The 16980-nt window shown below is 42.0% G+C and overlaps 1 protein-coding gene across 1 annotated transcript in view; it reads left to right on the top strand.

Moving 5' to 3' along the window:
• Positions 1-4777: 4777 nt before the first annotated feature.
• Positions 4778-16980, top strand: part of GINS2 (GINS complex subunit 2) — a 37453-nt gene continuing 25250 nt past the window's right edge. Inside the window, exons 1-2 of the mRNA XM_086945860.1 lie at positions 4778-4988; positions 8005-8119. Of these exons, the coding sequence (XP_086801986.1) occupies positions 4899-4988; positions 8005-8119 (205 nt within the window). The 5' untranslated portion in view covers positions 4778-4898. The remainder of the gene's footprint in view (positions 4989-8004; positions 8120-16980) is intronic.

Below are 16980 nucleotides of genomic sequence, written 5' to 3' on the forward strand. Positions count from 1 at the left end.
CAGACAGACACTTATGCTACCAAAGATACAGGTATGCCAGTAATTGTTCCAAACAGTCAGAATGCCAAGTTCTCAATATCACACTAGTGCCAGTTGCCAACTACTTAGGTACTGGATAACACAGCATAAGTAAATTTTAAGAGGTTTAAGGAGCCACTAATGGGAAAATGCTTTTTTATAAAGCTGTCAGAAATGCAGTGATAAAGTAATTATCAGGCTAGGCTGTGCCTATCTCTGACTATGGGCAGAAGCAAAAGAAAACAGCAGAAAAGAAGCAGAGTGTAAACACTGAGTGTTTACATAAATGAGCTATCTGGTTGGGTTGTATGACGGACCCCCAGGCATTTATCCAGCACGCCTTTACAACACAGTCAGTACCCTGCATGCGACGTAACTATTTGTTAATTTAGCACGAAAGTTGTTACAGGGACTTGCTTTAGGAGGCGCTAGACTTTGGAATAGTATGAATTATTATGTGAACTCCAGTCTATGCAACTGTAGGGAAGGTGTTGGAATTAAAAATCCAACATCAGTCCAACAACGCACCCCTTACAGCAAGTTGTTCTAATGACCAAGTCATACTGCTTTTTTTTTTAATTAAGAATTTAACTTTTAGCCATGCTGCACAGCAGCTGCAGTGCGGCACAGCATTGCTAAAAAAAACACATTGACAACGCCAATAGATGTCGCATAAGCGAGGCCTGTTGGCTTTGCCAGTGCTTGTTTTCGGTGTCTGCAAACCAGTCAGTTTCCACCCTGCTGCTTTCGTGCCCCAGATTTAACACTGGTCATTCGTGACAGTGCATGTACATGCAAAGGGCCTGTCGTTCATCTCACATCAACCTATGCCATGATGTAGTCCATCTCTGCACAGGTTGCCAACAATTTGAGTGACTCTAATCACTGTCTGTAGCATGTCTGCCTTTTACAGAGGCTATTACCGATGAAAGACATAATATTGTCTAGGCTCACTCATACTAACCAGTGCCTTACAAATATGCTTATCAAAAAACAGATCCCAGCACTGGCACAGTTGAGGATTGTGATCCTCGGTAGGACATTAGGAAAATGACTGATATGAATGGTAAAATCAAAAGTAGCATGAACCGAGGTTGGGGGAGCCAAAGGCAAAATGGACGTAGGGTGGGAGGGAGGAGTGCAAAGCCAACATGGAAGGAGAGTGGGAGGCAAAAGAAACACAAATGGATTGCGGTGGGGGCAAGCACACGAGTGACAGGGGAAGAAGAGCGGGGGGGGGGGAAGAAACAATAGACAGCTCTTTAAGAGAGGGACGGGACAAACAACAATACGAAGAGGGGGAAGAACAGGTAAGAGACGGCCTGCAAGCACACGTTCTCTTATGGATTCCTGCAAATAACAATAAAAAAGTCACCCTAGTACAAACGCATGTGCAGCGGAAGGACACTCACTGGGGACAGAAGCAGCCTTTGGGCCATGATCCAAGGGAAGGACAAACACCCAAAGAAGTAAAGCTGCCAGGGGCCAACTAAAGTGAACGAGCCAATGGTAAGAATCAGGTGAGCTCCAAGTATAAATGCCAATTTTTACACAAGGTAAGTGCTAGATTTTTTTAACAACTAATCAGGAGAATATATTTTCCCCACTGACTTCTATTGAAGCTGAGGTATTTTCAGACATGAGTCGAGTCCATTGGAATGTATGTCTAAACCCCCTTTAATCTAACAAAATTTTTACAAGGGACAGCGCATGTGCGGTCTCAGCAAGCCCAAACAAAAAAATTCACTAATGTGGCAATCTATGCCCATCAGCATGGAACAACTGTTACCATGCCAACTTCCCATTGCTGTACAAAAACTTCAATGGGTCACCCGCTACGCAAACACTTAATCATCAGCCCTGCCAAGTACCACACATAAGTGGTTAGACTAACGCATTTTAATGCTTGTGTCCGTATCACAGCATTAAAATGAATTAGTCACGCACAGAGAGCACCCTGACACGCTTTGGGGATCATGTGTTGCTCTGAAAACAAGACTGAAGCGCAGTGCTTCATCTATGCACTGCTGCTTTGCCTGCGAATCAATTTACTTTGCTGGGTACTCCGACTAGTTGTTATGGGGATGTGGGCCAGCACATTAAGATACATTGTTTTACATTCACTATAAAAACAAACTGTACTTCCTTTGCGGCCCGCCAGTGCCCTCTCTGACACGGCGGCTAAATTGTGAGTCATGGATGTGGAGGGTCTCTGGCTAGCAAGGGCAGCCTCTATGCGAAGAGAAGACTGGAGCAGATGTTCACCCCAAGTTACCCCCGACATGCATAGGGTCCTGTAAGCACTGGAAGCGGGCTGCCCAGCAGCAGTGATGCTAAAATATGTGACTAATTTCTCTGTGAACAAGTCACATCCCAGTTTGAAATTGCAATGTCACTCCTTCATATGAATCAGTCAAGTATTTATTGTCACTGCTGTTGGCCAACCAGAGTGAGAAGTTCCAGTACGAGGAGTGTAGAGCTGCCTGTGAATGGTCCAAACTCAATTCAGTCACTCAGGTCACCCCTGAACTGCTGTTTGCTGCTAGTCCATGCCCCTTCTTCCCAGCCTGGCTGTAGAACACTTCCAAGCTCACAGAAAAGGAAGTGGGTGACATGCCCAGGCTAGCAGACAAACTCTCTCCAGCCCTTGTGCACTGGCAGCAATCAGGTGAGTCCCACACTGCTTTTTCATGCTATAGCAGGGGAGAGGTTGTAGCCTTACGGCTATCGTGGTCGTCCTCGAAGCTGGGTAACTGGGTTCAAGTCTTGGAAACGACTCTCAACATCCTGTGATTCTGGGCAAATTATATAATCTCCCTGTGTCTAACAAAAACGAATGTGTTCATCTGTAACGAAACTAGTGCTCATGTAAAGCACTCTGATACCGGATATCCTCAGGTCTAGCTCGCGCTAAATTAAAAAAACGTTTTTTAAAAAGCGACTTTTCCATATCTTTAATTGATCTCTGTAGCATATATTACACCGCACTAGGCCACAATACAGTGCAATGGCGTTGGGAGTCACACTAAGGCATGTTATATAACTATTTCTTTACTTGTATATTTTTTGGGCATGCAAATCTTAAGTGCTGCATGCCTAAAGTTGTGCTCACTTCTTCAACACATTGCGCATTCTTATTCTAATCTTGCATTCCATTGACACTTTAAAGATGTCTCCATTTGGGAAACCTGTGTTGAGTGGATTTTAATAGTAATCTACCCTTTAATCGCTATTAACTTTAACATCAAATGTCACACTAAAAACCGTTTTAACTTCTGGTGACATATGAAACTGCAGAGATAATAAGCAATCTAAGGGCTTTAGAGCTAAGGTCTCACAAAAAAAAAGGACAAAATATTATATACCCATTTTGTCTTTGAGCAACCACACACCTAAATTAAAGATAAATCATAAAAATTAAAGAAATTGAGATGAAATGCATTATTTTACACTGATGTTATGATCTCATTTGCTTAATGCTTTCTCTGCAGAGATTTTGTGTGCAACCAGAAACAGAATTGCGACTTGATTGATGCAGTGGGGAATAGTGACTTTTCTATAATAGTGCTACGAGGATTAATCATTTGACTTAAAGCACTGTGAATATACACATGTTTTTAAAATTGCATTACACGCGATATTAAGTAGGCTGCCGCAAAATGTACAGACATTTAGTGTTCATTACAAATCAAGTGTTAACCTTCGATTTCTGGCGTTTTGCAACAGCTACAAGTTTTTAGAGATAGTCATTTCTCCAAGGGTTTAATCTCTGCTATTTATCTATCTATTATATACATTTTATTGCTTGCCTTTACTCACAAGAAAGTGTCACTCTCACACATTTGGCAGTTGAGCTATACTCATTAGCGCACTTGAACCATACAAAAATGTCACACATAAACAATATGAAAACTCGGAAGCTATGAATCATTCAAAAATTGTTCACTTTTAAAGTTATTACACACCACAATCAACTAATTTCAACCACCATGAACACAAGTTGACAGGTTCAGATCTTTAACGTTACGGTCATTTCCCGGCGATCCGTGCAATAAAAACGATAACCACCTAAGATTAAGAATTATCAATTTAAAAGAATCATGAGCCGCAAAAAAAACATATTTAAACAATGAAAATGCAGGTATGAATGCCAACTTTTAAGGAGCTTTACAATTAGCATAAGAGTGGCTCTGGCACTAATCGTCGAAGGCGGCGCAGCGCGGGAAACCCGAATATGCGTACTAATTATTTTTTGTCCAATAAACACACACGTGGGAGTTTCTTTACGCTGAGTGGCTGGTTCTTGACCAATCACTGGTGAAGTTGACGGTACGCTGAATGTGGTAGAAAACAACCCGGCAGAGCTGACTTTTGAACGTTCTAAAATCAGGAATTAAGTGCTAGACACGTTCCTATCATGTTGATACCGGGAACGTCTACATTACGTGATTTCGCTCAAAGAAATGCCACCAAAACAAGAATTAATTATATTTTAAGCATAAAAAAATTGCAGGTGTTTATAAAGAAGCTATAAAATATTTTCAAATTGTAATGTAATAGTCGGGTGAAAACTACAGTTATAAATACAAAATATACTTGGTTTGCACAGTGCTCATTTCATGTTATAGTGATAGTGCTCAATATAGTTTTTCTGCGTTTTGCATGTTTATTACTAAAAAAAGTTATAGTGATAGGTTTTCCAACATGGCCGCCATGCTTACTGATGTGCAATCATCGCCTGTAGAGCCTCTCTGTTATCGTCCTTCTTCTTTGTTACTGGGTACGTTTGTCTGTTCCGTTTCAAGTGACTGAAAGCGTTACTTGGTGATTTTCCTAGATGTGTTTTCTCTTTTCTGTTCAAAGACTATTTTCCACCGTCCATGGACCCCTCGGAGGTGGAGTTCTTGGCAGAAAAGGAGCCGGTAACCATCATTCCTAACTTCAGCCTGGACAAGGTGTATTTGATCGGGGTGAGAAGTTAATAGAATACAAATAAGTATATTCAAACATCTCAGCTCCCCGAGTCGATGGGTTGCGGTCAGCTAGATGCTTGATAGGATATCCCCACAGAATTCAGTTATTGAAAGGGAATACATATTTAGGAGGGTCTTATCTTTTAAGCAGGGTCGAAGTGCATTATGATAAGTATGGGAACTGTGATGGTGAATGCAATGGGGGCAGGGTCACAGATGAGGCTTAAAAAACAAAAGATCCTGTGCGTTTTTTGTCTTTAACCTACAGGCAGCTACGTATAACCAGCATTTGCAATGCAATAGGGCTCGCATTAGTAAAGTTAGAGGTATTAGTATTGTAAATGACACATTTTTTAATTTATGTTTTTGTTTTGAAAATAGCTAAATTAATAACTTTGTCATTTACAATGCCAATAGTGTTAACTTTTGCAAACGTGACACCTATAGCATTTGTAATGCACTATGTGTTGTATTTACATGACTTGGATGTATTCATATTAAAAATAACAATGGGTTGTATTTTTGTCAATATTTAATACTTAAATAAAAGTTATTGTAATTTATAATGGCAATAGCTTAAACTTTTGCAAATAACTTTTTGGAAGATTGTTTATTTTATTTTATTGTGATGAAAATACAAGAACAGAAGTGAAATATTAAAAAATGTTTGACATTTGTAATAACGTTTGAAACATTGAGAGAACATATTTGAAACAGTTGTTGTTGAATGGTTGCACAGATTGATGCTGTGGTGGTTCTGAGTGATGCTGTGGCTTTCAGTGATGCTCTGGTAGCGCATAGTGATATTGTGGTGCCCCTGAGTGATGCTGTGGTGATGCGATGGATCGTGAGGGCAAAAGATAGATAGAGGGAGGGCGAAAGATAAATAGAGGGAGGGCGAAAGATAAATAGAGGGAGGGCGAAAGATAGAGGGAGGGCGAAAGATAGATAGAGGGCGAAAGATAGAGGGAGGGCGAAAGATAGAGGGAGGGCGAGAGAGAGGCAGGGCAAGAGGGCAAAGGATGGAGTGTGGGCGAGGGATGGAGTGTGGGCGAGGGATGGAGTGTGGGGCGGGGGATGGAGTGTGGGGCGGGGGATGGAGTGTGGGGCGGGGGAGGGATGGAGTGTGGGGCGGGGGAGGGATGGAGTGTGGGGCGGGGAGGGATGGAGTGTGGGGCGGGGGAGGGATGGAGTGGTGGTGAGGAGTTGGGCGGTGGTGAGGAGTTGGGCGGTGGTGAGGAGTTGGGCGGTGGTGAGGAGTTGGGCGGTGGTGAGGAGTTGGGCGGTGGTGAGGAGTTGGGCGGTGGTGAAGAGTTGGGCGGGCGGTGGTGAGGAGTTGGGCGGGCGGTGGTGAGGAGTTGAGCGGTGGTGTGAAGCCATAAAAGCACTTCTTCTATAGCAATAGGCGCAGGCTAACTATTATTGTGCGTGACGTGTTGCCACAAAGGTAACAAATTTGAAATGTGGCTCAGCGTCAGGGCTTGATTAGTATATCATTGCGTCATATTGGGTACACAAATAAGCAGTACGGCATTTATTTTCATAGTTTTATAATGCACTAGTAACGGCAAATGAACTGTGTGCACATTACACACGTGTTTTTTAATATGGTGTGATAACGGCAAATGAACTGCGTGCACATTACGCACATGTGTTTTTTAGTAGAATAAACAGTGGAATTAAAAAGCATGCCTGTGTGTTCCCGAATGGTTTTCCTACCCTAGGGAGATTTGTTGTGTGCATATAGCGTGAGTCCATCCTAAATATATATATATCCATACAACTCTCAATTCACCAGCGGTTTCGGTTACCGCTCTACTTGGGGGGTGAGCAGCTTAACAAAATCTCCACCGGCAACCGTTTTTCCGTTGCCCAACGAAGAGCACACACGGGACCTTGATGGTTTTCAAGGTTTATTCAAAAAGCCACATAGCAGCACTGACATACTCATTTCGGCACAACGCCTTCCTCAATATCAGTGCGTCCATACACCATTTTACATTTAAACAACAAGGGAATTTATTCGTTCTGCAGTGATGTACATGGAAATAAAGAAAGGAGTGCATTTCAATTCAACCGTTAACTCATAGGTGGCAGCCATCTTAATACTGACAAATAATAGCATACAGGTGAGACGGTTTCTACTTTATCGGTGCAGCTGTGGTTGAAAGTGATATATAGATACCCAGTGTAGCTCCTTAACTGAAGGATACAGCACTATTTGATCATCCCTTTGTGACAGACTCATTCAGTGTTGGAAGAAAATCTGCTGCAATTAGTATTTAATTTAAATATGCTTTTGCATTAGATTTCCTGCTTGGAGAATCTCTCTGCCTGAGAAGAACCAAGTGGTATGTGAGAATATAGTGGTAGGGGAGGGGATCAGTATTACAATCTTAATGTGTTGGCTCCTTTACGCACATGGCTTCTGCGAAGCGGGGTGGCTTGTATGTGGCTGCAGTTATCCATTTTGCTGGTAGCGTACTCATCAAGTACAAATTAGCGCCACTTGAGTTTATTCTTGGCTTGGCAGATGTTAGCTTCCCTAGACTATTCCTATAGAGACCCGGGTGTGGCGTGGCTAATATCAGCAAGTGGGAGTGTGATAGTGCAGGCCGAGGATTTGAATTGGATTGATAGATCGGTGTTATAGTATAAGGCCTTAGAATGATTTTAAATATGAGATTTGTGAGTGAGGTAGGTGACTGAATAGTTTGTAGGTAGAAGGCTGAGGACCTTCTCTAGAGTTTCAAAAGAGTAGATGTGTTGGGATAGAGAACTACGTTGATGCAGTTGTCTAGTTTAGTAAGGACTGAACCTGTTATTCAAATTCAAGAAGTCTGAACTCCAAACAAAAAGTTGCAGCTGTTTACTAGTTGATAACTGTCAACAGATATGACACTGTAGTAGATAGTTGCAGTGCAGCACATTTTACCAAAATATAATCTTGTACAATTGGGCATTGTGGAGGTGATGGCTAATAATGTCTTTCTTTTCTATCTTTGGGTTTTAGGGGGACCTGGGGCCATTTAACCCTGGTTTGCCAGTGGATGTTCCCCTGTGGTTGGCAATCAATTTGAAACAGCGCCAGAAGTGTCGAATTATTCCCCCCGAATGGATGGACATTGGTAAGACTATGACTTTAGGAAGGAGTGCGTTACTTTGTAGAGTTTAATGCAAATTACTATAAGGTGCCTGAATGAAATGTGTTTTCTTAGAAACTGCTCCCACATCTGATGTCGTCTCCATGCAAAGATGGAATAGAATTTATTTGCATGGTTCTGCTTCCCAGAATTGAGTTGAGGGGTAACTAGATTATTGCCATCCTAATGCAAAATGTTGCTTTAATACTACCGTGGGGTCAGCCACATTTACAATAAGTATTATGCCCTCTATAGCACTCCCTGACATTGTATTGAAACCTCGGAATGAACCAGACGAAGGCTACTAAAACATTGTTGTCTAGCTTATATAAATAATACACACCTTTGGTAGAGGATACAGCAGTTTGATTAGACATCCATGGCTGCATAAGAAGCATTGGAAGAGTGGAGACAGGTTCATGAGGGACAGGTGATGAATCCTTTTCTGTTAGGATAGGCTAGTCAATGCTATGTCCATCTGCTTACAGAAAGCAAACGTTAGTACCCATTGCAGTGCCTTTCTTCTCTGTGCACTGTGGTGAAAGCTTAGCAGTGAGACTCCTTCAGTGTAAATGTGTAGATGTTTTTTTGGAACATGAAGTATTGCCACCCAGAACACTTTCTACCTCCAGGACCTTTTGTGATGAGCTCTTGCTTCACAGACTCTGTGTCAGCTGACATCAGCATGCATGATGTGTTTGTTTTGGCTCAGTGGCTATCAGGTGGTGAAACTTGAGGCACCCAGGCAAGCTAGGAGCAACTTTTCCAGCAGTTGCAACGCTTGCGTAAGTAACAGAGACAATGTAGAGAAATGAAACTATGTGCAAGCACACTGGTTAAGTGTAACTTACATTGTTCAATGCAACGCTGGAGGTTTTTCTGTAATTGATGGTATTGGCCAAGGATTAGTGTAGGGCTGTGTATGACCTGCCACACTACCCATGTCCTTTCCTGGTTGTCAGGTAATATACAGCCTCGTGGGGTCTCCATCGACTCGGGTAGCATGCCAGTAATAACTTAAATCAGTCTCCCGTGCTACACCAGCCTACAGACAGTACATATGAACTCAATCAACATACCTCAGGCCTGACAAGCACTACCAAGTTTCTAAGTGGCTTTATGTTAATGACACCCCCATGTTTTCATTCCTGAGATTTCTAGAAACTATTATTAGGCGAGATAGTCCAATTTGGAAAATGGAACCAAAGGTAATGCCTTGAATGCACCAGGTTGTTAAATAAAAAAACACAGGAGTGGAAACCTGGTGTCCCACTGATGTGGCATGATCTGGGGATATTAGCCAACTCTGCGACTGACAATGCTATATCAGTTCTGGGCTCGTGATGTAAGTCTGAACACATTCTGTGTGTGGAAAGTCTGCACTCAGCTGTCTGTGTTGTACCTAGTCTGTAGGTGTGAGTTAAGGTGTTATTGCGAGGGAAGCTTGCATTGCTGCGGTCTATGATGTTCCCATTATCTTTGTGAGGAACAACTGCATTGTAGTTGCCAATGCTGTGTTGGTTTCGTGTGTAAAGGAACTTTAGTAATCCATACAAAAGATAAACGGTTGGCTTTGTCAATAATCATGAAGTCACATCCTTCATATAATTGCAAATTCTTGTCCTTCTAGTGCCAAGTTTCCCCAAGAAAAAGTATCAGATAGACGGGGCAATCTCCCTTTTAACTCTCTACATTTTGACAGTTAGGTCTGCAAGAGTCAATCACCTAAGTTTAGTTAAAAAAACAAATGTTTTGAAAAACTCAAGCAGCAGTCGAAGTGCATTATAGAAATTATGGGAACTGTGATGCTGAGTGCAATCGTGATGGATTGAGTGAGCATGGGGGTGGGTTGAAAGGTGTGGCTAAAAAAACAAATTACTGTGTAACTTTTTGGGGTGTTTCACCCTCAGGTAACTACATATAAAATAATTTAGCTTAAATGAAAAATAAATACAATTTAAGTTGTTCAGTGGGAAATGCACTTTCGTACATTATGAAACCTCTATTAGTTAAAGAACAAATAATGGCAGCTGTGAGAAATGTGATTGCACCACGTGTAATAATCACTGGGCCCACCTCCTAAAGACAATCTACCAAGTGGTCCAACATTAGAGACATTTGATTGTGGTAGAGAGGCAACATAAGTAGAGAGTATACAAAAGAAAGTTTCTCGAAAAACAAAGCGAGACAAGTAGGGGTTTGTATTTTGTGTATTTTTAATCTTGCTCTTCATCAGTGTATGCAACAAGCGCAGCTAAAGCGTTTCGCCATATAGTGGGCTTCCTCAGGGCAAAGTTCAATGAAGAGATGAAAGAAAAAAAAAATCTAATCACCAGTATCAGCAAAACCGTCCACTATCCCGAGTAAACCTAAACTATGTACACTGTCATGAGTTGTGAAGCTAGCGTCAACGACCGTCATAAGGTCGATATCAATTATATGGAGTCAGCCAACCGGTATTTGGCAAAATGCTGGTCATTATTTTTAATTTGCTCCACACACTTTGCAAAATAGGTTGCTATAAAATGTGCAAAAAAGTTTCAGATAGAAAAGAGCTTCCAAAATGACTGTACATAGTGCAATTGTTTTATAACTATCATCTAAAAGCACACACTTCACAGCTCAGATGGTAACTCCCTTGCAATAGAAAATGCATGTAATGCATTCAAGTAAACAATATTTTTGAAAAATGTTGAATATCATTTACCATATTTAAATAAACTTTGCGTGCTAGTTCTGGGAAAGGGTTTTGCCATAGCCCATGGATAAACTGAGAAAAGAAACTAGAACACCGTCACAAAAGTCCATTTTTGGGAGGTTTGGCTTTGGATTGCATCTCTTTGCACTTGACATCACGTTTGACTATTCACATAATTTTGGCACGTAAACATTCATCATTGTAACCTTCTACCGGATTTCTTTTGGCGTGTACTTAGTGATTCACATTATGGTATTTTTGTCAGTGACACCTTGTGTCCTTCCACATAACAAGTTTTTTTGCCTCACTAGATGCATGCTGGGACTTTGGTGTGCCACGGGTTCTCTTTATGAACCTGTGTTTCATCTTAGGTTTTCACTTGGAATACAGTACACAGGCTGTATGTGATTGATAGCATGGCTTCAGCATATTGGGAATCTATGTATTAGGTAGAAATGTCAGTATTCACTTCTGTAACTTGTCATGAACTATATCCTTTTTCATCTTTTCGCATAGACGCCTTTTTGTGCTTGAACCTATGATGTGACTTTATAGGAGTACTCATTCTTGTAATCCATGATTCTCCTTAATTAATAGCTACCCCTGCCAAAGGTTAGTCCGCACTCGAAATGCATTGGGATTCTGGAGCAACTTTGTTGGACATTATCCGGTTGTTAAACACGTTACATCTTTGTCACCGGCAGATGTGAAGTTAACATTTGCAAATGAGTCTTTAATCTGAATGCAACTTAATAAATCTCAGTTCTACATGGCAAAGAATTGATTACTGTTTTTTTAGCAAAGAATTGATCACTGTTTTGGGATTTTTGTAACAGACTTATTGTGTACATGGAAACCTTGAGGTCATTGCAGTGTGTGCTTTGTCTCGGGTACCACAGTGCCCTAGTTTCTTTTCTCCACTCCCTTTCAAAACTACTTAAAAAGAATAAGTCTGTGTGATCAGGAAGCATCAAGTGATTCTGTTAAAGCAAATACCAACTTTAAAGCACTCTATATATTTGCACATTGACCAGTTGTGCATATTTACATTTCTTTTAAGGCAAGCAGGCACCCTGGCAAGAAGGGTAGATTAACTGTCTGCCCCTCCCTCTGATTCGCAGCGCAGGAAATTCCCTGCCTTCCCCTTCAGCCGAAGCATTTTATCTGTCGTAAATAACAATCCTGGGATTGTAGTCTTTTTACAAAAAGTAGGGTAACATCGTGCCCCCCAGAACCCGCCCACTTTTACTACTTACCTCACATAATACTGTAAGGCAGTGAAGTGAAGAGAAAACAAATAATTGAGTACCTTTTTAGAAATCATCAGTGAAGCAAAATAAACTATATTGTGCGCAGGGGTTCTGCAGTGCAGTGATCTACAGACATACATTGTAGCAACAGTTATTAAATTGTTCACTTTTACACCAGATGTATGCTTCAGAAGGGCTGAGGCTGTCATTGGTACAAGTCTGCGTTGCCTGTACATAAATCTGCCCAGATGCTCTATTGCTTTGGGCCACTTTACTTCTGTCTAGACTGTTGCAAGTCAGTGGAACCCATTCTCTTGCTTGGTACAGATGGAAATATTTCACAAGGTAAATGGCCTGCTATAAACCTACATCAGCATACACCTTATTTTTTTTTTTTAAGAGGTTTTATATAGCGCTGGCTAGACCCGAGGGTATCAGAGCGCTTTACATTTTAGAGACAAGAAAGGTAAATAAGACAGGGGACATACATAGCATCAATGTATATAAATAACATATAAGTCTCCGCCTGACAGATTTCAAAAAGGTAAATATGGGAAATAAGCGCAACAAAATGTGTAAGATGTGATAAATCAAAAATATCAAAAGGCACAAATTGAAAAAAGAGCCGGAAAATTGCAGGGTCAGGATAGGGAGTTTAGTGGTCCGTTGGTAAGGAAGAGAAGCGGGAGGGGCAGAAGTGGGGGGGGGGGGGGGGTGGTTGGAAGGGATGCAGGCTGAGGGTGGACAAGGGAAGGGGGAGCAAGGAGGAGTGAAGGTGGTAAAAAGGGAGAGGGAAGTGACGAGGAGGAAGGGGCGAGTAAGGCTAAAAAAGAAAAGTAAGGCTAAAAAAGAAAAAAACAAGGGGGAGGGCGAATGCATCTAGGGTCGGACAGATGTAGCCAGGGGAAGTGAACAGATATGGATTAGGGTCCCCAGTATTTATTGAGGAGATGTAGTTTGAGTTCTTTTTTGAAGCTGAGTAGGAAGGGTTGCAGCGAAGGTCAGTTGGAAGGGCATTCCAAATGCAAGGAGCGTTGCTGGAAAAGGATCGAGACTGGGTGGTTTTCTTTTTTAGAAGGGAGGGATAAGAAGGAGGGTGTTAGTACTTCTCAAGGAACGGGAGCAACCGGCTTTAGTGAGTTTGCTAGCGAGGTAGGTCGGTGTATTCTGATGGAGAATTTAGTGTGTAATGCAGGCTGTTTTGTAAGTGGATCTACCTTCAATGGGGAGCCATTTAAGGGTTTTAAGGGCAGGGGATATGTGGTCGAATCACTTGCAGTCTGAGGTAAGCCTAGCTGCAAGGTTAAGCACAGATTTAAGAGGTGAGAAATGAAGCACACGACTGGCAATAGTTTACTATCTTGCCCTTTTTCCAAATAAAACTTTGAAGTGCAGCTGAAGAGAAATTATATATTGCAGTTCTCTGCTTTCTCATATGCTTTTACACCAGTTGCAGTCCATCTCAGGGTCATTGAAATATCTGAATTTGAACATTGCAAATATGACAGTCGATCGATTGTGTTGTCCTTTTGGAAAAATACTTCTCCCTTATTGTTGGATTTACTACTAGTTTTTTAATCGGGAAAGGAGAAACCTTTCTTCACTCCGCACTACATTGCCTTTTCCACTCACACAGCAACGTGTTCACCCTCACACCGTGATATAGAAATGTGACTCCCTCACTCAGTTTCTCCTGAATTGTTGCATCTGCAGGCGCCTGGTCCAAAACACCTTTTGTTGTTGCATGAGCATGGTTAATCTAATAAAAAACTGTTCTTTCCCCACACTTTTAGTCCAACAGTTTATAGGGGCTATATCAAGCAATACATGGAGTCTTATTGACAGAGATAAGACTCCATGTATTGCTTAAAGACCTGAGTATACTTGGCGTGAGTTGGAAAGTTGCTTATCCATTGTCTGCACAAAACTCCCAGCTAGCTTGATCACTTATTCAGGGTCAACTCATGGGTGGTGGTATGAATATTGAGCAAGATATAATATAGCACATTTTGCACCCTTTTTTACCTCCAACTTATGAAACATGCCATAACAATTAACTACTATTCTACTGTTTTCTCTCCCATAGTAATTCTGTAATGGTTTGCTTACACTGCCCTGTAATGCAGAAAGATTACGTTACTTTATTTCTTTTTTTTGTTCAAATATTTTTTTATTGTTATTTTAAAAAGATGACAAATTGATAATATATTGCAACTCAACATAGTATGAGATAATAAATAGTGAATTAAAAACAAAGGGATTACGGATCAAAAACAGGTATCATATTTGCAATTAATGAGCTGGGATAGAAAAAAGGTAAAGATATCTTATCAAAACACGTTACTTTATTTCTAAATAACTAAACTCCCAACAAACGTTTGCCTTTGCTTCGGGATCTCTCGCACACAATAACTGATTTGGATATTCAGTCAATTTGTCTGTGTTTGTCATGATGGTATTCCAGACTTTCCTCTCTAAACCCTAATGTAAGAAGAAATGGACATTATACAGACCCCAACCCTCCACTAGAAATTTCTAAGATGCTTTCCAGGTGCAAACTGATGTTTCTATTGCTTCCAAACACAGGTGTAATTGAATTACTTGTTATGTACTGTGCATTTTTAAAACCCACTTTCACCTGTTAGGGTATTCTGGTGCTGAGCAGGTGTGTGTGCTTAACCCTGCCTAGGGTAGGTTGGTTAGTTGAAAACCAGGTCTTCAGCTTCTTGCGGAATTCATGGAGAGGAGCAGGCTCTGGTGTGAAGTGGGAGGCCATTCCATGCTTTAGGAGCTATGTAAGAATGCCCGTCCTCCTGATCTGGGTCTGTGCATGTGTGGGATGTCCTCCAGTAGAACTCCTGTGGAATGGAAGAGTGCGGGTGGTTGGTGAAAGGAGATGAGACTGTTCAGATAGGGTGGTCTTGAGTTTTTAGTGCCTTGAATGTGTTTGTGAGGAGTTTGAAATGAGCACATTTGTTTATCAGTGTTCTGTGCTGTGATGCGAGTTCTCTGTAGGGGGATGAGTCTGCCTGCCGAGTTCTGGATGGCTTGTAGCCTTCTAGTTAGTTGCTTGGTGATCTCGACCCAGAGGGTGTTCCCGTAGTCCAACTTGCCGTTGACTAGGTCATGAGGGATTTTTTCTAGTGTTGCTTCGGAGCCATTCCAAGATCTTCCTCCGCACCTTCAGGGTGTTGAAGCACAATGCAGGGACGACATTTTCTTGTGCACTCCTCTCCGGGATGCCGGAAATGGTTCTTCCGAGGTTCCTGACGTTGATCCTGGGTGTGGGTGTGAGTCTGATTTTGATCAGCTACCAGTTTGTGTCTCATGGTGAGGTGTTCTAGCAAAAAATCATTACTCTGTCTTCTAGGTGATGAGCTTGAGATAGTTGGCTTTCATCCAGTTACCAACTTTGGTCATGTATGCTGTGAACTTGTTACTTGTGTCGGGGGTCTTATCCAAGAGGGTGAGTATGAGGTTCATGCTGGCGTAGGAGGGTATGTTAATGTGCGGATCACACTGCCCAGAGGGATCATGTATGCAGTGAAAAGGTTGGGCTGAGCAACTAATCTTGAGGCATTCGATAAATGAGAGTGGGGGCTTTCAAAGAGTAAGGTGCCAGGCTGACAGCTTGTATTCTATCCGTTAAGAAAGGAGATTCAGTCGAGAGCGGGTTCTTGGATGCTAATCTCGTGCAGGCACCTGATGAAGCTGGAGTTTGAGACCGTGTCCAATGCTTCTGAGAGGTCCTCAAGAATGATGGTTGCTGTGTTTCCTGTCAAGGATAATGCGGATGTTGTCTGAGGTGGCAATGAGTGCTGTTTCTGTACTGTGGTTGGGCCTGAATCCAGGTTGTGTGGCGTAGAGAAGCTGGTGTTTGCTAAGGTGGTCAGTGAGGCGTTGGTTGGTTAGTTTCTCCAAGACCTTTGCTGGATATGATAATAGGGAGATGGGTCTGTAGATGGAAAGCGTGTCTGTCTCAGAGGATCGATTCTTGAGCATGATAGTGGCATGTTGCTAGGTGTACTGGAATGTTACTGAGTCAATGGAGGCATTGAGGATGGTTGTTAGTACTTTTCTGATCTGTAGGAGTCATTTGCTAAAGGCGTGTTAGGGGCAAGGATCTGACGGTGAAAGATCAGGGTGAGGGTCGAAGTTGTTGTATATGGAGGTGATTTTGTTACAGAAGATTTCCGAGAGATTGTTGCAAAGGTCTTGTGAGTGGGTGATGTTGAAGGAGGCAGCAGAAATCGCAGTGAAATCTTTGATGGCGAAGATTTTCTTGTTGCTGTTAGTGCTGGCAGTGATACGGTCTGCAAGAGCTGTGCTTGGTGTTGCGTATCTGCTGGTGTTTGATTTGTAGGGCTGTTTTGAAGAGGTCTTTATTTTTGTTGTCTTTACTTGTTCTACATTTGCACTCCAGTTGCTTGCATTGGTGTTTCGTCAGCCTGAGTTCCTCGGTGTATCAGCTGGCCTAGAGTCAGGGTATTGCTGTTGGGGTGTCGAGACGTCGGTGCATGCTGTGATCCAGCTGTTTAGGTTCTTGATGACTTTCGGCACATTGCAATTTTGCTCGGGCTGGTGTGTGTAGTGGGAAAAACCATACTCCTACTCTGTGATGCTTTGCCAGCTGCGGCTGTTGGTTTCAGTTGTGGTAGGTTTGTGGTGGTGAAGGATAGGTATGCAGAAACTGATCAGAGCATGGTCTGTTCAGGACATAGTTGCTGGCTTGTCAACTGTGATGTTGCAGATGGAGGAGAAAATCTGGTTTAATAGGTGACTGGCAGTGTCTGTGGGTTTGGTAACATGCTGGGTGAGGGCCAATGTCTTTGAAGTTTTCTAGAAGGGCTGTAGGGTTTGGAACGGTGCGGTACTCTGGGTGAATGTTAAGCTCTCAT

Source organism: Lissotriton vulgaris, chromosome 12, assembly GCF_964263255.1.
Source record: "Lissotriton vulgaris chromosome 12, aLisVul1.2, whole genome shotgun sequence".
Lineage (NCBI taxonomy): Eukaryota > Metazoa > Chordata > Amphibia > Caudata > Salamandridae > Lissotriton > Lissotriton vulgaris.